The sequence below is a fragment of the Sceloporus undulatus genome, chromosome 1 (assembly GCF_019175285.1).
Source record: "Sceloporus undulatus isolate JIND9_A2432 ecotype Alabama chromosome 1, SceUnd_v1.1, whole genome shotgun sequence".
NCBI classification, from domain to species: Eukaryota; Metazoa; Chordata; class Lepidosauria; order Squamata; family Phrynosomatidae; genus Sceloporus; species Sceloporus undulatus.
In genome coordinates this window covers 211,828,775-211,850,891 of record NC_056522.1, presented here as the reverse complement: position 1 = coordinate 211,850,891, position 22,117 = coordinate 211,828,775, and the positions used below count along the sequence as shown (strand labels likewise).

At 40.0% G+C, this 22,117-nt stretch overlaps 1 protein-coding gene across 1 annotated transcript in view; it reads right to left on the bottom strand.

The window, feature by feature from the left end:
- The window catches only part of LOC121918864 (sodium channel protein type 2 subunit alpha-like), a 112,910-nt gene that overhangs the window by 48,728 nt on the left and 42,065 nt on the right, over positions 1 to 22,117 (bottom strand). The window contains exons 6-14 of the mRNA XM_042444865.1: positions 21,496 to 21,587; positions 18,993 to 19,229; positions 14,534 to 14,597; positions 13,387 to 13,528; positions 10,517 to 10,723; positions 8,790 to 9,077; positions 7,056 to 7,394; positions 3,868 to 4,000; positions 2,349 to 2,587 (exon numbers count right to left, since the gene is read on the bottom strand). Of these exons, the coding sequence (XP_042300799.1) occupies positions 2,349 to 2,587; positions 3,868 to 4,000; positions 7,056 to 7,394; positions 8,790 to 9,077; positions 10,517 to 10,723; positions 13,387 to 13,528; positions 14,534 to 14,597; positions 18,993 to 19,229; positions 21,496 to 21,587 (1,741 nt within the window). The remainder of the gene's footprint in view (positions 1 to 2,348; positions 2,588 to 3,867; positions 4,001 to 7,055; positions 7,395 to 8,789; positions 9,078 to 10,516; positions 10,724 to 13,386; positions 13,529 to 14,533; positions 14,598 to 18,992; positions 19,230 to 21,495; positions 21,588 to 22,117) is intronic.

Here is a 22,117-nt window from a genome sequence, read left to right as displayed (position 1 = left end):
AAATGTGCAGCCCTATTGTTTTGCAAGGAATAAGCCTGCTATTGCCTTTCAATGTTTAGCCAGTGAATGTCTCATAGACTGCTCCATAGAGATTTAAACTGGAGATGTAAGCCACTCTTAATTCCCTGGACAATTGTTCTAGTTGGATAGAAAGCCTAGTCTGTGTGCTGAGACCTCATCTGTTTTTGTTTTGTTTTGTTTTTAAATAGATCTAGCTGCAAACAGAGCCCTAGAAAGTCAAGCCACAGAAATGAATGGGGACATGGGGAATACAACAGAACAAAGTACCTAGAGGGGAAGTAGAGCAAAATGTCATAATTAAAATATTAGTATTTAAGGTGTACTTGTATTTATTGGCAATATTTCTTATCTGTGAATTCCATTTTATCTTCCATTTTAGCTTCTTGGAAATGAACTGGGTACTACCATGAGCAAAGAGGGAGGTTTGGAGAAGGCACAAGTAGAGGTTATAGAAGCAGACAGACATGAATGTTTGGAGGTAAATAGATGTGAATCTTAGATTTCTGGAAAGTGGTTTGAAATACAAATAATAAATTGATAAAATTGTTCTGGAAGAACTCAACTCTGTATTTACTTGTCTTTGGTATGTACAGTGCACCTGCGCCATATGCAGGCTCACCATATGTGGATTTGAAGTCACATGGACGGCAAGCCTTAATACAATGAATGGGGCATGTGCCGGGTGTGCCCCTTTCAAATGAATGGGGCTTGAGTATATGCTCGATTTGCCTTATGCGCGGGAGGGGGGTTCCAGAAAGGATCCCTTGTGTAAGGCAAGGGTGGACTGTATAAGTATAGTGCGCCCTTGGCTTACATGGGGATCCATTCTGGACCCTGTCGCATAAGGCAGGTTCCATGTGCGCTTGAGCCCCGTTGAAATTAATGGGGCTTGTGCACGCGTGCACCATTTCCTCTTCGTCACACAGCTTTCAACATAAGTTGAAAGCCGTGTATAGTGTGCCCACGTACTTTATATCCAACTGGCATGTTTATTCAGCTATACAGCCTACTAAGTTAAATGGGTCTTATCCCTAAGTAAATGTACATAGCAGATTTATAAATTTGTATTTATTAGGAATCTATCCTATTCCCTACTGCAATGTGTCCCATAACAGGGATACAAACAGATGCTACTAGATCGATTCAAGTGAGACTGAGTAGAAGAGATTTATATCTACAAGTAAAATTAAACTATGGGAGGTTATTCTTAAGGGGGAAAACAGGTTTCCCATACTTCTATGGTACTTAGATTGAAAGATAAATTTTTCTTACACAAAAGACTACATTTCCAATTTTTCAGGAAGGAAGTCATATTAGTCTTTTACCATAAAAACAACAAAAAGGCCTTAGATTCTTTAGAGACTAACAAGCTGGGGTTTTTGCATCTGCTTTTGTGGACAGTAATTACCTAGGGTGCATCTATACTGTAGAAATAATGCAGTTTAAACACAGTAATAGACTTTAATATATGGGGTTATATATTGTAACACAGTGTTTAATATTGTTATTCTTTTTGTAAAGATACATATGAATTTAATATTGTATATACATAAGTATTTTAAAAAGCTTTAAAAAAGTAAAAAGAAAAGAAACAATACAGTTTGACACCATGTTAACTGCCAAAGCTCCATCCAACAGAATCCTGGGATTCATAGTTTTGTGAGGCACTAGCACGCTTTGGCAGAAAAGGCCTAAGGCCATGTAAAATTATAAATCCTAGGATTCCATAGCAGATACAGCACTTAAAGTGGTGTCAAACTGCATTACTTCTACACCACCACCACCTGTTTTGTTTGCTGCCTGAAAGCAGCACTGTTACTCCTGTCTTGGAGCTGCCCATATGCCACCTTCCTTACTCTTTTAAAAACTCTATCCTAATCCTGCCAGTGCACAGTTGCTGCCACAGATGGATTTTGAATGGAAGGGGTATCAGACAGTTACAGAGTAAAGAAGATGAATAGGGATGGAAAGGATGGTAAAAATATTTGGAAAATGATTTAAAAAATAGAGTTTTCACAGTTCGGGACATATTCACTACAAAATTAGCATGAGGTTGTGAATTCTATGTGTGAACTGGTTCAGTAAATTAGATATTGTATTCTGTACTATGTGCATTTTTATTCCCCTGCCCCCACATCAGAAGCATGACTATGTGACTCATAATGAGTGCTTGCAGTTTAAAATACATCACTACATCATATGTATTTAAAAGTTTTGGAGGCATCCAACAAAAAAGCATTCATTTTTTGAAAGGATCTTCCATTCTTGCACAAAGACTTTTGAGTTTATCAGTTAAAAAAAATTATTCGGTGTAAACATTGACTCACCAAGTTTCCATTTTTAAGAACATCAATGAAGGCGGGATCACTTGGATAATGTTCCATGGACATAAATAGGGTATTTACAACAATGCAGATTGTAATGCCAAGATCAACAAATGGATCCATCACAATGAAATGAACAACTTTCTTTATTTCTAGCCAAGCGCTGCAACAGTTCCAAATCAAGTAAGTGTGGGCGAACTTGTACCAGCATGGTGGGCATTTCTGTCTGGATTCTTCAAGTTCTGAAAGAAGTCATGTTGAAAATATAAGGAGCATATATTCATTCAATGCACTATGCCAATATGAAACAACAACAACAACAACAACAAACTAAAATATAATTTCAAATTGGCAAAATTAATTATAATTTTTCAAGGTGCCCACACTATACATTAACATAGGGTTTTATCTGATTAGCTGGTAAAATATCTGTGGTGAATACATAGAGATATGCAAAACACTGTCTTGATAGTTATAGAGAATTATTTTGAGGATTTTCAGCATTCTCACAGGGACAAACTACATATGACAAGAAACAGGTTTCTTGGAGGTGTGTCAAAGTTTTAAAAACATTTAACAGGGGATGAGGGTTTCATCAGGGTTGCATGAAGATGTTTGATGCCTATTCTGCTAGACTATTTTGGGGGAGAATGTTCTCCCATTGGTGTCAATTGGAGTCTTCCCCAAAAGTATCATAAAAAACAGAGATTTATCAAGTTTGTGTCTGTGGAACAGTGTTAAACTCCTTTTTGTGTGCCACAGCCCCACCTGAAGCTTCATTCCCTGAACCTACTGTTACCTTTTTAAACTGAGGTGCTTCAAAGATTTTGGCATCATTTGCAGTTTGGTACGGAGCATCTGTTGAGGTATGGGCTTGGATGCTTTACTCATTATTAGTCCCACTAATAGTCCCGCAGAAGGCAACTAAAGGGACAGGAGGGCAGGTGGGAAGAGGCACAGGGGTGGGAAGAATTTGGAGAAAGGGGCACTCGCTTCCTCTGATCCCTTTCACCCCTGAAAAACATCTGAGACATGTCTACTAAGCCTTTCAGGGTTGGAAGGGGTTTAACAGAGTTTAGCATTTGCAAATGAACAAAACTGGGAATATCAAACCCACGAATGTGGAAGGCTGACTGTAGTTTCATAGTAGCTCCCAGGAGGCTGTGATGTCTGAGGTGCAGCAGTGAAAAGGGCCCAAGGTATGTCACCTCCTCCTTACCACCACCCATTCCATATTGTCATCTACTGGGGGGGAGTTGTTCCCTAAAGAAGTATTGCCACCACTATTGCTTATCTCACTGGATTTTGTAATGCTGCCTAAGCAACAAGAAAGTACACATCAACCAAACAGGCAACTGAAGTCAACAGCTGACGTCTATTATATCTTATTCTGATGGACTAATTCTCTGGTTTTCAAGTTCATCTTCGTGTAATTGCTCTTATGGCCAAAGTTAAAAATAAGTCAAGCAATGAAGTGATGCCAAACTTCATGATCATTCTACACATGCAGGCACATACACACCTTCCATTGTGTTCGTGATTATGCTTGCAATACTCATTGCTCTTTGCCTTATGGTTGGATCTTCTAGTAAATCCATTGAGATCTGGAAAGAACTTGACCGCCTTTTCCTGCTGTCTATTTCAGAAGCAGTGCTCTAGAGTGGAGTAAAAAAAAGAAGACAAAATTAATAACATGGATAACATGGCAGCCTCTAACAAACCTTTAAAAAAAAACCACACATGCACACACGAGCACTGAAGTATCAAGAAGATCATGCCACATGCAGCTTAGTAGTTTTGCACAGATTATGCCAGACTTTTGTCCTTTTTAATATCCAGCACTTCAAGTCCAGTGCTTCATATGTCTGTTTATAGAGGAATAATTTAAGTAAAGCAGAATATATTTTGGGCATGCTATTTAGCATCAACTAAATTCTAGGCCAGTTCAGGGATTTGCAGTGATGCCACTGAAAACTGCACCTGCACTGCAGAAATAAGGCAGTTTGACACCACTTTAACTGGCATGACTCAATGTTATGGAATTCTGGGATTTGTAGCTTTGTGAGCTATTTAGCCTTCTCTGTCAGAGAATTCTGGTGCACAACAAATTATAAAACCCAGGGTTCCATTGGACAGAGCCATGATAGTTGAATTGCATTATTTCTACAGTGCAGATTAGACCTGAGGCACAGTGCAGATTAGACCTGAGGCATTTAGGAGAAGGCCCATATCTTAGAAACTCACAAATTTGCCATCACAGTAATGTCCTGGGTTAGCATGGAATCTGTATATATTATTTACTGGATATTGCCTTTAATTTCTCCATAAAGTTGTTAGGTTTATGTAATGGTGAGTGTCCTGACTCAAACAAGCTTGGTGGCAGGCAGATTTTCATCAAGCTGAGCACTGTAACATTAGGCCAAATGCTTGAATGGGTTCTTTGCTTACTGATCTAAAAACTCCATTTAATAAACAAGGTAATGAAAGAACAAGACCTAGAACAGGAACTCAAGATCTGGTTTTGTGGTTAGTTATCTACATAATTTTCAGACCGGGGATGGGTGCCAGAAAAGTAAGGTTGAAAATAGATCATGCCGCAGTGAAACATTGAAACAATTATTTCACTTATTGGCATTAAATTTGTGAATTAGTATTCATTCAAGGCCTTCATATTCAGGATTGTTGCCTATTTTTCTAGCAATAAAAGTCTGACTTAACTGAGCTTCTGTATTCCGATCATGAACCAAGAGAAACAAATGCTGCATGTACCCGCAAACACATTGTATAGGTTAGTGAGGAGTCATCACTCTGTATATTACAAATCACTGCTCTATGGAGATGCTCTTAACCTCTTCCCTCAAACTTGTTCATTTTAAAGATGTCATTTGTGGCTCATATTGGGACCCTAGCATGGGACGAAGGGAATCTTTAACCCTTAATCAGATCTTGCAAATAAAACAGAGCTTGGAAATAAAATCAAACAGTAACGCCAAGGAAAGTAACATAATTCAGTGTGGTGATGAAAAAAGTAACAAATTATAACATCTTTTCTTTTTTCATATATAAAAAAACACAATATTTTTACATTCGTTTTTCTTCTTATTTTTGAGAACTAAATGGTTTCTTGGGACATTTTGAGGGATTTTTCTTTCAGGTCTGGTGGTATTTTTACATTTTTAGATAGATTTTTTTAAAAAAAATTAAAAAGTAAAAGGACACATTATTCAAACAAAGAATGTTTTCTACATCCACATCTTTGTAACATACAGGCTTTTGCCACACTTTCTTCAAAGAATAGGGGAGCAATAAATCTGTCACAGTCCACATGTTTTCCTCGTGTGGAAAGTGACCTATTTGAAAAGGAAAAGTTTCTGTTCATGCAAACTCTTCATGTATATGAACAAGAATGCTGGAAAATCAAGGCTTTTGCTTGTATGGAAGGTCTCCAAATGAACAGCAAATTCTCTCCAGATGTTTCACTTTCCAGAAATGTGAGGAAAGTGAAGTAGTGCTCTGTTTCACTGTTTAAGGATGTATGACAAGTAATGTCTGAACAGGATTTGTCTGGAACAATTTAACAGGAGTGGGGGAATTTTGTAGTTAGAAATTGCTTTTTAAAAAAAACACCTTTCCAAGCTCTGCCTTTACCTCTCTTCTCAGCAGCCCAATCCAAATTATCCCCAGCTATCTTCAATAGAATTTTAAACACACATACACATCAGATGGTAAAGGAGTACAATTTATGCCTCTAGCTTTGAGAAGAAAAATTAAGATTTATTATCTTCATCTCTACCTTTCCCAAAGCCAGATCTTACTGGGTTGGGAGCAGAACCTCCTAAGGGTCTAGGGGTATCACTTTGGCACTCCATGGGATTCCTGAGGGATGGACTCCTTTTAAAAAACAACAACAACAACAACTCTTCTTTGGCCAAATCTTTGCCACATATATAAGAGGAAGTATAGGGACAATTCAATATGTGTGTGTTTGTCTATGTGTTAAGGGGGATTTTAAGCCCCGCACCAGCTTTTAAAAAAAGGTAACTGAGAAGTCAACTTCCACTTTGATTTCATAAATTAAAAAAAAGATCCCAGGAAGGCCCAAACATGGCAAAATTGAGATGCTGATTTTACATGTCACTTTTGGCAAAAGATAAATTGGGAAAATTTATCTTTTGTGAGATCTCTGGGGAACTCAAAAACAAGCTTTGCAAAGTGCATGAAGCCTGTGAGGTACAGTTTCTTTAACCTTTTTAAAGTGCCTTGCTCAGTTCAAAGTTGGACTGAGAATTGAAGAATACTGTTTCCAGACAGGTTACTTGCAAGGAAATGGGAAATACCCTTGAAGGCAATGGGTCACGATGTAGTGAGAAAATGAAAAAGAAATGAGAGTCATTGGGGAAGCAAAAGTGAGAGGAAGAGACTGAGTAAGGTGAAGGGCAGGAGCCAAAGAAATGCAAGGCACTTTTTGCATTTAACAGTTATTTTAAACATAATGTAAACATAAGTTTGGCTATAATTTTTTTACTTCATCTGTCTAGTGTATGTTTGCCAAGTACATGTAACAAAGACCAGACTACTAAATTTCTTACAGCACAGTTTTAAGGTATGAATTGTGACAAATAGGAAAGCTTTTCCAAGATGCAGAAGCATTCACAACTCGGATTCCATTCTGTTGACCCACCATGCCTATGCTACTTAAAACATCCTTACACTGTCATCAGTAGTTGCTTTATCTATTATCACCTCTGGGAGAAGCTGTCCTGTAGGTGACAGGAGGGCTGGGGGTCCTCCTACCAAGGAAACCACCCCATTGCAATCCACGCTGCTGTGCATCTTCCCATTCGCAGGAAAAACTGGGAACATGTTTTGACTAATGTTGCTGCTGCGCCGTTCGCTAGGTCTGCGTAGGACAAAATAGGAGCCACTGCGGCTTGCATTGTCTTCAAATGTGCTGTGCTCACTATCAGCATCTGAGCCCCCTTCAGTGGTTTGGCCTTTGAAGCTAGAAAAGCTGGCTCTGCTGTTGCGTCTTGTGGGGAACAGCATTGACTATGGAGATACAAATTGAATGGTTAGATGAAAACCTGTAAAGTAATTCTGGAGTTCCTGCTGTTTTTAGCATTTTGAAAAGAAATAATAATAATAATAATAATAATAATAATAATAATAATAATTTATTTATATCCCGCTTCTTCCGATTGAGGATCGAGGTGGGTAACTACAGAGAAAATACGATATACAACAATAAAAACAACAAGCCCCACAAAACCCCGACCCAACCCTTCCTCCCAACTATAAAATTAAACAATTAAAAAAATGTTTAAAAATAATACATACAATACATCAAAGTTAAAAACAAATCACAAGTAAGAAAAATAATAAAAAGGGGATTCAATTGGTTCTGGACATTATCAATCGGGGAAATACTAGTATATTTTGACCAAACTCAAAAGATTTGCAGGATTGATTGAGTAGTCACTACAGTCATCTCTCTGTATCCACAGATTCTTCATCCATGGATTCAACCATTCACAGCTTAAAAGTATTTTTAAAATATATAAATTCCAAGAAAGTCAATATTGATTTTGCCATTTTATGTAAGGGGCATAATTTTAATATTCTATTGTATGTAATGGGACTTGAGCATCCACGAATTTTGTTATCCACGGGGGGTCCTGGAACCAGCAGATATCAAGGGCCCATTGTATATAGCCCACAAAGGCCTACAGCAATTTTCAGAGAAAGGACAAAATTTTAGTGGCTCCATCAAGCTTATATTATATGGAAAGTCACTGCATCTGTTCTGCCAACATCACCTTTATCCTGACAATGACGTCACAAGCCCATTCTCTTTGTACAGCGCTGTGTAAATTCACAGCGCTTTATAAATAAAGGTTAATAATAATAAATAATAATTTGCTTCTGACACTGTTTTAAGCAAAGCCATTCTGTCTTAAAAATGTACAAATATTCAAAAACATTTTCCTTCATATTTAATATAAATAGGATGCTATTCTGCCTCTCACAGATCAACAAAAAGCACAAACCATGAATCTCTCAAAAAAACTAAAATCACAATGAACTTTATGAAAGCCACTTGGGAAGGTGGAACTGAGGGATAGAAACATCAGGTGAGAAAAGGGTTCCCTCTGCTCTAAACCACAATTTCCTACCTTGAAAACCCAATCCATCTTCTTCTCAGGTGTTTGGTCCGCAAACAGCAAGATCCAAGTTTCCCAGTTAGTGTCTGGAGTGCTAAAACGCCCTATGTGCCTATTTGCATACATGGTTATATTTTTAAACATGTTCCCTTACTTTCTTCCCTCTCTCTTCCCTCTACACTGAACATAATGCCTAAATCTCCTTGTAGAATGTCATTGATGGTGACTCAATCATCAGAATCCTATCTGTAAGATAAACACTGAAAATATCAGCACATTATACCTGGTATGGAGAGAGAGCCCTTGTTTCATAAGTGAGTCTATTTCCTTCCAGGGAAAATCGAAACCCCTTCTTTTTGATGCTGCCATCTGATTCAGATTTGGGGATTTTTTTGCCATCTACTTTCTCATCTCCCAGAGACAGCTCCCTTTGCCGTCTTTTCCTCCTCCGGTTCCTTCTTTCTTTAGCACTTTTTGAGTTTGTTCTTGACAATTCTGAAGAAGTTTCAGAAAGTCTTCCTAGGGTACCATCGTCTCTAAAATCTCTGTAAGCTGCTGCTGCTGCTATTGCCTGCCATATGGAGAGATCAAACAATATTAATGTTCTGCCTTGGACATTCTTAACTTCCACATAGTGTTAAATTGATCCCGAGCAAGTTGAATAAGTGTAAAAAAATATGTAACATTTTATTTGCCAAAATATTAACAAACTGTATTTTCCCTCCAAAGGATTTGAATGAAACACAATCACTGGCAGCAACATTTAGCCTGTATGTATTATATCTTTGTTTTTCAGGGAATGCAGTCAAGTGTGTCATGGAATTATCTACTCTGAAAATGATTTCCTGATTTGTGGTTTTCTCTACAAATGCCAAGGGCACTAGCCTTGGTACACTGAGAACTCTACTTGTGTAAGTGATGCTTCTTTCCTTATGTTAGAGAAAAATGTTTCATGAATCTATACTACCACCACCACTGCTATCAGAATCGTACAATGCTTTGAGCAAACAACTGAATTGTGTTCAGAGTTCTCAAACAAGCAGGCTTCCTCAGCATCTGTAGTGAAGGCGTTTTAATTGATCAATTTCTATGGATGGGAAACATTGTCATCAATGGAGAAGACAATGGTCAAGATCTTCCATTAGCAACTTAGGCCCGAAACAGACAGACTTTTTAAGCCAACTTATTTGTGGCTTGTGTGTGTGGCATTTAGATGGTGCATGCCCCAAACCCGTGCTGAAACTATGTTGAAGCTGCGCCCAGGCCGCCTAAAGCAGCCCAAACCCAGCCCAAGAAGGAGAGGGCCTTTTCTGCTTCTTGCTGTGGTCCATTTGGGACCACGGCAGGGGGCCAGATTGGGGCCATATACATGTGGTTGCCCTGGCCCTGGCACAAACAGAACTGGTGTGGCCCCAATCTGCCTTTTTTTTGGGTGGTTTGGCCCCTTAGTTACAAATGTGTAACTAAGTACTGTCTCCTAGCTTGAAACCCCGAAGATACCTTAACAGCCAGCAGATGTTTCATGAGATGGAGTCCTGTTTTGTTGTTGATTGTGGCACAGGAGAATGATATTTCCAGACCCCTCCTGTCAGTAATCTGGGATGCAGTGAGGAATTGTGATAGACCCTGTTTCTCATTATTGTAGCCTTGCTTACTGGCAGGAAGGGGATGAAAATGTCATCCCGTTGTGCCCTGACTGCCAAAAGAATAGATGACCAGTTTTCAGACCACCTCCCTGGAGTTTCAGGTAGGATTCCGGGGGCATTTACAATTGCAGCAATAGTGTCAGAATCATGAAACTGTAGCATAACTGAATATGGGACAGTTACAGATTCATTACTCTAGGTTATACATTCATAATTGCAGTGCAGCATGGCAGCCAATGTCTGCAGGGAAGGTCCAAAGTCACAATAGAAACAGTGCTCCTAGAAAAGGAATTTCTATACTGGAGAATACAATATGTTCTATAATCTGTGAAAAGTATTCTGGAGGTGCAAAAATTTTGAGAACCTGAGCTTCTTCTTGTTGCCTTTTCAGTTGCTCAAGCATTTGCTGGTATTCAGCTTCCTTCCGCTCTGCTTCTTCTATGTTGGCTTGATTCTGTTCTTCATAGGCCATAGCAACGACAGCCAAGATCAGGTTGATCAGGTAGAAAGAGCCCAGAAAAATCACCAGCACAAAAAAGACCATGTAGCCCTTGCCAGCAGCACGCAGAGTCTGGGAAAGCAAGTACAAAATAGGTTAGGATTAGGAAAACAACATAACTTTTTAAAAAATATATACATCCACATGCACACAGGGTTAATTCATCAGATTTTCACAGGTGATACTTTGTACAGTTAAATCACAGATTTTTTAAAACTACAAGGCACTGTATAGTGAGAAGATGTGCTGTCTAAATAATAGGCCAGTACAGAAAACAGTACTTTCTTTTTTGTAAATGATGAATTCTGAATAGTCTTCAAAGAATATGCTGTTTACAAAGTTTCTGTCTGTCTTGCAGACAGAATGACACTGCTAAAACAACTTGTTGCTTCCTTTAGGAATGAAATTAGTAGTAGTTACATCCCTATTGTGAAACATGAGAGGTGACTGTGTATGAATGATCTGTGTGAATGGCATGTGTGAACTGTGAGCATAATGTAAATGTATTGGTGCCTATCTGAGTGAATGGTGGGTGAAAGAATGGGTCTGCCATACCCAGTTTAGGTCCTGGTCATGTTAATTGATAGTACAAAGTCTCCAGGAGGTTTCCTGGAGAGACAAAGGTCTAATCTGTACATCAGAAATAAAGCAGTTAGCACTGCTTTAACTTCCATGGCTCCATGCTATGGATTCCTGGTATTTTTAGTTTGTTGTGGTACCAGATCTCCCCTTAAAGAAAGCTACATATCCCACAGAACTACAAATCTCAGCATTCCATAGCATGGAGCCATGGTAGTTAACTGCTTTAATTCTATAGGTCAGATTAGACTAAAGTCAGCCCAACACGTTTCAGCCTTGAAGTATTTATTTTTTTTAAAAAAGGAGGGGGGGACAATGCATATGTAATAATAATAATAGCAGTTACACACTGAAAAATTACAAAAATACATATGTATATGTTTTTACACATTCCCCAAGCTTCCTCCCTGCAAATTGTTATGATGAGAATCACCTTGATACGCACACACTGGAAAGGTATGATGCATTTCCTCTTATTCTAAGAACCATTTGTAGGCATAACCTTTTCAGATATTCTATTTTTTAAAAAAAACCCTACAGGTTGAAATTTATTGAGATTCTTTGAGAAATAAACTATTTTCCACATTCTGAGACTTTCTTTCTCTTTTACATCAGATTTAGTATTTTTTCTACTTTTCTACAGTTTCTTTCTACTTTTTAACTGGCACATGGAGCAAAAAAGTTTCCCAACACAGGATTCAAAAAATAAGAATATAAATGTTTATTAGCACACTGGTGAGATGCACGCTTTTGCCTCCTTTCATTTTACTTGTGTGTAAATAATGAAAATGTTAGGAATGGCGTGAGAGTGAGGAGAAAGCTGAAGTTTGTTCATTGATAGCTCTAGTGTTCAGTCTGAAGCAAGAATTTCAGTGCTCTCCAACCACAATGCATGACAGGATGGACAGTGAAGATGGGAAGCCAGCTTTAAGGAAGTCCAGCGGTGTTCAGCATATAAATGCCACACCACCAGAGCATCTGGAAGTCAGCCCCCATGTAAATGACTGGGCCAGCTTGAAGCTGACTTCTGGGCATCTGCGCTCCATGCTTCCAAGCTGGCTGGAAGCCAGCTTTTTTATGCCAGTCTGTTCCAACCGTAAGTCTGGGAGATGGTCTCTATGCTGTTTCAGCACTTCCCATATCCCCTGACTACAAATTTGGCCATTTTTAAAAGTTAGGTTTGATTTCAATTGCAATGTTTGTTGTTTGTATAGCATCTTTGTTCTACCCTTACTTTTTCTGTTTTTGTGTCCTTACTTAACCTTGTGTGCCTGTACTATGTGCATTTCTGTCAGTTATAGACATACAGTCTGTCCTAGTGCACAAGCAGCACATAGAGGCTACCATGGTCTAAATCCTATTTGTTAATACCAGTAAGCATTATATGCTGCTTCTTCTGGCACCATGCGGTGCACCACTACGAACACGAGCCCCATTATTTGTAAAGGGGCTTGAGCATACATGTTTTTGTTTTACGCGGGGGGTCAGGAACGGATCCCCACGTAAAACAAGGGCGCACTGTATAGGTAAATTTCATAGATTCACTGGGTCTAGAATAGTTGGGACCACCAGGAGGATTCAAACCTATGATTCCAAATTTCACCAACCTGTGGGCAAAAAATAAGGTTGTATGTTCCTGGTCCAAAACACACTGCAGAAATAATCCAGTTTGAGACTGCTTTAACTGGCTCAATGTTATGGAATTATGGGAACTGTACTTTGTACTTTGTGAGACATTTAGCTTTATCTGTCAGAAAGCTCTGACAGAGAGCTCTGACAATAAACTACAATCCCCACGATTCCCTAGCACTGAGCCAGGGCAGTTAAAGCTCTCTCAAACTGGATTATCTCTGCAGTGTGTTTCTGACCATGAAAGTCAATGGGGGGGGGGGGGATGAAAATTCTGATTTCTAAATCTGGATTTGCATATAGATCTGAATTAGTTTGGTGCAGGTGTGAATCAGCCTAACCTGAATCCACCAAGCAGGCTCTAAACCAAATTGAGGGACTACTGCACAGGTCGAGGAATGACTTAAATTTTCTTGCCCAGCCATTTACATATAAGGATGGGGAGTGTTTCTTAAAAAATAATAAGTAATGCTAATCCATCCCAACAATTAAACTATAAATAGAATTTTATTTTTAATCTCTCTCACCAGTTGATAAAGATTTTCCCAGTAGTCCTGTGTCATCAGTCGAAAGAGTGACAAGAAGGCCCAACTAAAGGTATCGAAACTTGTATAACCATAGTTGGGATTTCTTCCAGCTTTTACACATGTATACCCTTCTGGGCATTGGCTAAAAAAGTGGGAGAAAGATAACGAACAATGTAAGCTACTAACAAAAACAATATTAGCAATAGCTATAAGGAGAAGAAGAGGAGGAACTAATAACAATAAAACAACAGCAAGAAGATGAATAACAGCTATAAAGAGATAAAATGTGTATTTTGAATAGTAAGGAAGTCTATTATTTTCTTGAGAAATTCTGACTTCTGATAAATACAGGAGCCCTGCTATATCAGAAGGTTAGCGATCAGTAGAATTGAGCATCCGTGGATTGCCCAGTCACATTATTGTCAATGGCAGTCCATACATGCAGCCCCACCGACACAGCCACACATGTTGCCACACCCTGACTATAATGGAGTTTCAGCGTGCACATTTCTTCTCATCCACAAGGCTCCCCAGAACCAAATTCCCATAGATGGGAAGGCACACTGTACTGCTCTGCTTTGCATTTCCTACATAAATGTCTCAACTGGAATGTAACTATCCTTTGAATTTTGTACATGTCTGAATTATGTGATACTGTTCTCAGCTCAAAAAATGTACTATAAAGTATTTATTTTTTCTGTTTTAGTACATAATTAATTTAGAAACATTTTGTGAGAAAATAATGGAAATATTTTAAAAATACTTTAAATAAATAAATTTAAATATAGGCTGGCATTCTGTTCAGTATTTACAAATCCATAAGACAGATATAAGATAGATTTTTGAAATTCACATTTATGGTCTTACTCCAGTGCAATAAATGAAAATGCTCCCCAAAACCTACTGAAAACAGGGTTTTCTGAACCACTGGGAAGCAGGGCAGTGCATGAAGAAGCTTCTAGTCCTCCTAGCAGTGAAGCACATTGTGACAGTCACTGTGACATACTGAAGGGCTGGATGCTTTTTTGTTCCTCTATCCATGCCCCAGTAGCATTCCATTCTGAGGTCTAAGTTATTAACTAGCTGACTTAGATTGTATTATTAATGGTACATCCTCCTTGGCATTAACATTATGAAAGTTGCTTACCCAGCATCTGAGCCATTACCACAAAGCAAAGGGTCCTTTGAAGTGTTCAAAGTGTAAAAATGTTCTGTTAAGACAAGAGAGAAAGAGAAAAGGGGGAAAAGAGGGTGTTCTTATGTTTTCTTTCAAGTTTTATTTCCTTTTATAAAAATTTAAAATTATCCCCTGCCTTCCAACTTCCCAAGCTAATAAGACCATCCTAGGAGGTACAGGGCCAAAGCAGACAGGCAGTAAGTATCAGTCTCTGGCCACTCCGGCCACAATCGGCCCAGGACTGTGGTGTCTGTATGGCCTGCTCTCAGAGCAGGCCACCATTGCCAGGAGTGCATTTTTGCTTCTCCTTTTTCTGGTAACTTTGGGACACCTTTGGCTTCTGGATGCTTTGGGGGCATGCATAATCTGAACGCCATGCCCCTGAACTGGACAGAAGCCACTTCTTTTGGCCCATCTGTTTTGGGTCACAGTTAGAAAAGCCAGCATGAGGTTGTAGCTTGAATGTTGGACTATGACTCTGGAGAATATGGCTCAAATCCCCATTCAGCTATAAACCCACTGGGTAACCCTGGGTAAGTCACACTCTCTCAGCCACAGAGGATGGCAATAGCAATGTTCTCCTTAGGGTCGCCATAAATCAGAAACAACCTGAAGGCATACGAGAACAACAACAAAGAACATACAGTTATATTTCCATTTGGTGGTAACCTAGTGATATATGTCTCTTGCTCTGCCACCCACTCCACAGGGGGAAGAATATATCTCTCCTCCACCATATGTCAGGTGTCACCTCCAGCTCATTCAAGGTGTTTTCTGAAAAAATATTTTAATATCTTGGCTTTGCCCCAATCATGAACTCCTGGGCATTGGCTCATATGTTGACTGACTGTGTGTTTCATTGGGTTGTTTTGCTTTATGCTTCAGAATTCATGCAAGTATGAAGTAGTACGCATCTATAGGTTAAGTATCCCTTATCCAAAAATCTAAAATCCAAAATGTCCCAGAATCCGAAACTCTTTTTCATGGATGGCTGAGACAGTGAAACCTTTGCTTTTTGATGGTTCAATGCATCCTTCCCTTACGCGGGGGGATCTGTTCCGGATCCCCCCATGTAAGGAAAAATGTGTATGCTCGAGCCCCATTAGAAGTAATGGGGCTCATGCACACAGTGCGTGCCCCATTACTCCTTCCAGGGCATGCAAGGGGTTTTTCCGGTGTGGCTTCCAGCATATGCATAGGGTGCGCCTGTCCATAACACGGGCTTACTGTACATAAATTTTATTTCAGGCCTGGCCTAAAGTAAGCACATGAGCCCTCCCTTTGTCATCTACATCATCAGAGGGAGAGTGAGACCTGCCAGCTCCATCGAGTCTGGCCTCGATTAAGAAGCAGAGCCTTCCCTCCAGTCCATCAGCCTTGGTCCAGGCCTCAGAGGGAGAGAAGAACTGCTGGAGCTGCTCCTCTTTCCCACCACCATTCCCTTCTCCTTTTGTGTCGTGTCTTTTTAGATTGTAAGCTTGAGGGCAGGGAACTGTCTAAGTCAAAATAATAATTGTAAGCTGCTTTGATAGACTTTAGGGCTGAAGGGTGGGGTATCAGTACTCTAATAAAAATAGATAGATGATAGATAGATAGATAGATAGATAGATAGATAGATAGATAGATAGATAGATAGATATTGTATGAAATTACCTTCAGGCTAAGCCTATAAATGTTTAGAACTGGGTCCCATCTTCAAGATATCTTATTATGTACAGTATATGCAAATATTCCAAAAATCAGAAGAAGAAGAAGAAGTAGTAGTAGCAGTAGTAGTAGTAGTAGTAGTAGTCCTTAATATTTCTTGTCCTAAGCATTTCAGATAAGGGATACTTAACCTGTACTTTTAATAAATAAACCCGCTACAAAGTGATGTATTAATAATATAAGCTACAAATCCTGCAGGTTCATGTAAGCATTTGCACACAGACACTTGAGAGAAATTCCTCAACAGTCTTAAGCTCTGTAGTTCACCTGATCCTCTTTAGAGGAACTGCTATGAAGAGAAAAAAAGAAAGAAAGATAGAGGGCATGCCATGTGCCCTAAATATTTTATACAACTCTCTGGGTTCTGACCAAAAATTTTACAACTTGTATAATAAGAGACTTTATAAATTACTTTTGTAGGGGATTCTGTAAATTTCTTCGTATCTAAAAGACATAAAGAATCAATACAACACACACACACACACACACACACACACACACATATCCCACAAGGATACTCATTAGGAAGTCCTGAATGGCTGCAGCAGACTGAATTGTCTTACTGCCTGTGACAAACTCTATAGAGAAGGACAACTAACTGAAGGAAAGTTGCTTCCCATATTCATTCACAAGAGGACACTCATTTAAATTTTATTTAAATATTATATTAAAATATTACAGTTGAAATTATTAATCAAGCTTTGTAATTAATCAGTTACAATAAAATATAAACAAGAGTTGTTAACTGATTAATTATTGCAACCCTTTGCTCTGAAAGGGTCTTTTCAGCTGACACACACTTTTAAGAATATTTTCTATTTATTTGAGTAATGCTTTTAAGATGCCTTGCCCTTCAAACTAATTAGATTTGTCTATAGCAATAGCAATAGCAAGTACATTTCTATACCGCTTATCAGTGCACTTAAGCACTCCCTCAGCAGTTTACAAATTGTAAGCTAATTGCCCCCAACAATCTGGGTACTCATTGTAGCAACCTTGGAAGGATGCAAGCCTGAGTCGAGCTTCAGCCCTTTTGCTAGTATTGAACTCGCAACCTTATGGTTTGTGAGTGAGTGGCTGCAGTACAGGCATTTAATCACTGTGCCACCAGGGCTGGTACAACTTAGTATTTGGTTCTGATGAACAACTACACTAGGTCACATAAATTATTTAATTAATTACCAATGTAGTATCCTCAATGCAACAGCAAGCAAGGAATACTTTGTCAGTCTGCAAAAGAGAGCCTGATGTGTGCCTCCCAGATGCCCTACCTATATTTATAAGCCAGGGATTATTTCCCTTGTTGTTTTAGGTTCCCTCTGTCTTGTGATAATTCCATTACTGTCCTCTTTCTGTCCTCTTTGCAGTCTCAGTTTGCCCTTTCCTCCCTACAGAACTTGGCAAACACATGAGTCCTGCTATCTTTTCAGGACCCCATACGAAAGCCTCATCTCAAGCAACACTGCTTGGATCCTTGGAGGTCCAGGGGACTGCAAATGTAGTGGAAATGCCCTCCGCAATCCACAGAGAGCATTTTGGAGGGGGAAGAATTGGATCTGTGTCCCAGGGGGCAGAGGGAATGGCCCTCCAGGGACACATGCAGCCTGGAGACCTCACTTTGCCACACACACACACATACACACATTATATTCTTTGATCTAATTGCCCAAATTGGCTATATAGGATTATTTTGTAAATTTACTGATTTGTACTCATCTGATCCTTGACAAACGGTCAGCTTTGATTTCATTTGCCCCAGTGAATTATATCATTTTTTTTTGGTTATGACAGGGGAGTAGGGCAATGCTCCTGCTATTGCAAAGTTCCATTCAGACCCAGAGCTTTAGATTTTCATGTACTACAGGTTTCCAAGGGAACTTAATTGTGTGGAACTCCTGACTGTGTAGAAGCTTACACATTTATGCTTCCCAGTGCAGATAGCCATGCTAAAACAAGGAGGCATGAGGGGCAAGGTGCACAGGATTGGGCCTGGGACCACAAAATTGGACCCCTTCCTTTTCAACATATGCAGGAGGGTTTTCTGTTATTCAGTCATGAGATACCAGTTCAAAGACTTCCAGCTAGTTTTCCCTCAATTCATGAAGTGATGCCTAACCTATTAAAATGAGTTATACAAGTAAAGTAACACACTGAATAAAAGCTCTATACTTCTGATTTAGGGCCCAGTCAACAACTGAACAAAGGAACTCTGGGTCCAGGTTTGGGGAAGATGCTTGAAATGGCATTTCCTTTTTGAGGGGCTTTTCCTTTTTCTTACCACCAATGTCCTTTCACTTGCTACCTATGCTATAGCAACCCTGAGGGAAAGTAGAAGGCAACAAGAAGTTGCTACTCATCCCTCTCAACTCTTGTCAGTAATTTCATGCTCAAAAAGGGCAGGTAAACTTGGATCAGAAAGGATGCCTAATAGCACACTAAAAGACTCCAAGGATAAACAATGGGTTCCCTAAAGAGATATGGGTCTTAGTAGATGCCTATAATACCAACATCTGAAACTAGCTTGAAAGAAAAGAATAATTCAGACTATGCTGAGTATAAGGTTGTTTTTTTTAATTCAGAGGAATAGTTTTTGCTGTGTTTTCATGTTTTGATTAATGTACATCACAACTTGCCCAAGGCGACTAGCTGTGGAAGTGCCTAGATTTGTATGCAAGTTTGCATCTGGTGGACCACAATTTCTCTTTCTCTGATTAAAACTTACCATTGTTTTCAATGTATTTAGACCAAATGATTTCTGTTCCATTGTAGTATTCTGCAAAGCGTGAGTCTAGGTAAGAAGAATTGCTTAGGGGCCAGAGCAAGCATTTGTGTCTCAAGTTGCCCATGAAGAGCTGCAAGCCTATTAATGCAAACACACTCAGGCAGAAAACAGTCAGGATCATGACATCTGACAGCTTCTTCACAGACTGAATGAGGGCTCCCACAATGGTCTTCAGGCCTATCAGGAGAGAAAGAGATGGAATCTTAAGGCATCAAATAAGTTTTCAGTGAGAATTATGTCATCCTCCCAGTGTTGCTGAACCACAACTCCCAGCACTCTTCACTATTGGCCAGAGCTGCTAGAAGTTACAATCCAACAACATCTGAAGTGCTGCACCCTCAAACAGGTCAAATGAGCTGGAAGCATGACTGTTGCATATTAAAAAGCTGTTACATATGCCATGAGACAAACCTCTTAGTTCTAGGCCGGAAGGTACATCTGAACATTAAAAAAATGAATAAAAGGCAAACCTTGGCCAAAGCTCTGTTCTGAATCTCAGCAAGAAGCCACTATTCCTTTCTTATACCACTGTGATGAGGACTTAGTTTTTTAAAATAAATATCTGGTGGGGAGAGTAAGGAGGAGGTAAGTTTATGATGGTGGTGGTAGCATCAGCAACATGGCCAGCTGCAGGCCAAGGGAGGTCTCTGGGGATTATGTCAGCAACAGGTGTTGTGAGCTTCCAGCTGCAGGTGCAACTCAGAAAAAGCTACAGCTGGGAGGAGTTGAGGACACAAGACAGATGAGGGCAAGACAGAGTATTTAAGAGGGGAAGATGAATGCAGAAACAAAAAGCAATGAAGAGAAGAGAGACAACATGAGAAATCAGGATAAGTGGAACAAGAGAAAGCAACTGGAAAAAAGATGGGCATAGCAGTGAGGAAAGGAACAGGGATGGAAACAGATAGGGATAGAGAGGCTCTGAAGACAAGGCCATCTAGGCAATGGTGGAGGACCCAGAGAGATGCAAAACTGAAAAGATGCATGGTTTTGAGAGAAGGGGAAAAGGCATGGTTGGTACTGAGGCTGAAGCTGCAGGGACATAAGTAGTGGTGGCAGATAAATCCCCAACTGTGAACACATCTTCAAAAATGCACAGCTTTTGAAGACATGGGAGAAAATTTTAAAAGCTAATTTGTTCTTCTATGTGAGAACCAAGTTATCCCTTCTTAGTTGATGATGAGTGGAAAGTTGTTCAAAATAACATGCAACTAAAAATTGAAAACAAATGGTCTGAAACAAAACAAACTAGCTATGACTTAAATGAAGAATATCTTTTCTAGTTAAAAGATGGTTTGACAAGGAAAGATATCTCAAGGGGCCATTTCCTCTTGGTTTATTGCTATTATCTTTATGAAGAATTTAATATGTTAAAAATTAAAAGATTCAGCTCAGGTTATTTCAACAACCCGTTTTATTTGTTTTAATACAAATGCCCTATGTTCACAGTGACATGGGAGACAAAATTCAAAAGTTTAACAGGCAAATATATATTTTAAAAAACCCTGTATACTATTCTTGCAAGAATATGTGGAACTCAAAGCCTGATTTTACATTTTGTGGCAAGTGAACAAGAAGGAAGTATTTCAACAACAACAAATTTGGATTCCTTAAAAACAACAAACTTGGTTAGGCTAGCACATCTAAAGAGATGTGATTGCTGCTCTGGTCATTTTAAAATTCAGCCTCTGTCTCTGATCTAGTTTTTACATGAAATGATTGATATTATTTCCAATGCCCAAAGAACTCTGTGTGTTCTCAGCACACTGAGATACAACCCAAATCAACAAACTTTATCACACAGAGTAGAGGGGACGTACTAGGGTTAGAAAGGGGCGTCACTTCCTGATGCCCCTGACTCTAGTACGGACCCAGTCCGTACAAAATGGCGGCGCCCGTTCCACACGGGGGCTGCCATTACAACATCACAAACGTACCACCTCCAAACGAGGTGGCACAGACGTGATGTTGTCGCGTCGCACGAGGGCGCCTAAAGTGCCCTTTCCGCGGCACGAAAAGGAGCTCCGAAATGGAGCTCCTCCTGAGGTTTGCGTCGCTGGCGCAGCCTTTAGAGGGCTGCGCCAGCGACGCACAGGAGAAAGGGCCCGAGCGGCCCCTTTCTCCTCCTCCCCACCATCGCCGGGTGTCCTTGGGGCTTGAAGCCCCAAGGACACCCCTTTCCAGGGCGCGGGGAAGCAGCCTTTTGCTGCTTCCCCGCGGCCTGGAAAGCGGTGGATCGGGGCCTCGGAGGCTGCCGTTGTGGCAGCTGAGGCCCCGATACAGCGGGGAAAGGGCCGCTTACAGGCCGCCCCAAATGGGCGGTCTGTAACGCACCATAATCTGCAGATGGGGAGTTTGCACGTGCACACACAAAAGGATAGGGCAAAAAAAAGCAGTTAGGAGGTTTAAGGGACCTAACATCTTACATCACTCCAGTTCTTACCTGGGATTACAGAAATAGTTTTCAAAGCTCTCAATACTCTGAAAGTTCGAAGGGCTGAAACATTGCCTAGGTTTACAAATTCTGTTATATACCTGTAGAATTAAACCAGAGTTATTCATAATTGAGGCAGATCTCATTCCACTTATCTGAATATTTAGCTGATCTAATCTTGGAGCGCAAATATACAAGTTATTTACATTTGCATTCAGTGTGATCCTCTCAGTATTCACTTGGAAGTAAACTTTACAGTATACAGCAGAGCTTGCTCCCAGATAAGTGTACACATGATGGCAGCAACTGCCTTCTCTGGCATATATAGACTGGCAGAAAGTGCCAGCCTATGGGCAGAGACAGGACGCAACGTCCTGATGCTGGACGCCCTAACTCTGCTCCCATGGTGCCATAATCCATATGATGCAGTACCAAAGGGGTGTTATAAAGCCGTGCCACTGTGGCTATGGTGCCCCTTGGAGGGCACAAAGAGGAGCCACTTTTTGTGGCTCCTTTTTGCGCTCCCCAGAGGCCAGATCAGGGCCATGGCATGATATTGCCATGGCCCCAATCCAGCCAGGAAAGGGGTGGCTGCATGCTGCCCTTTAGGGACAATCTGTATAGCCCTTCT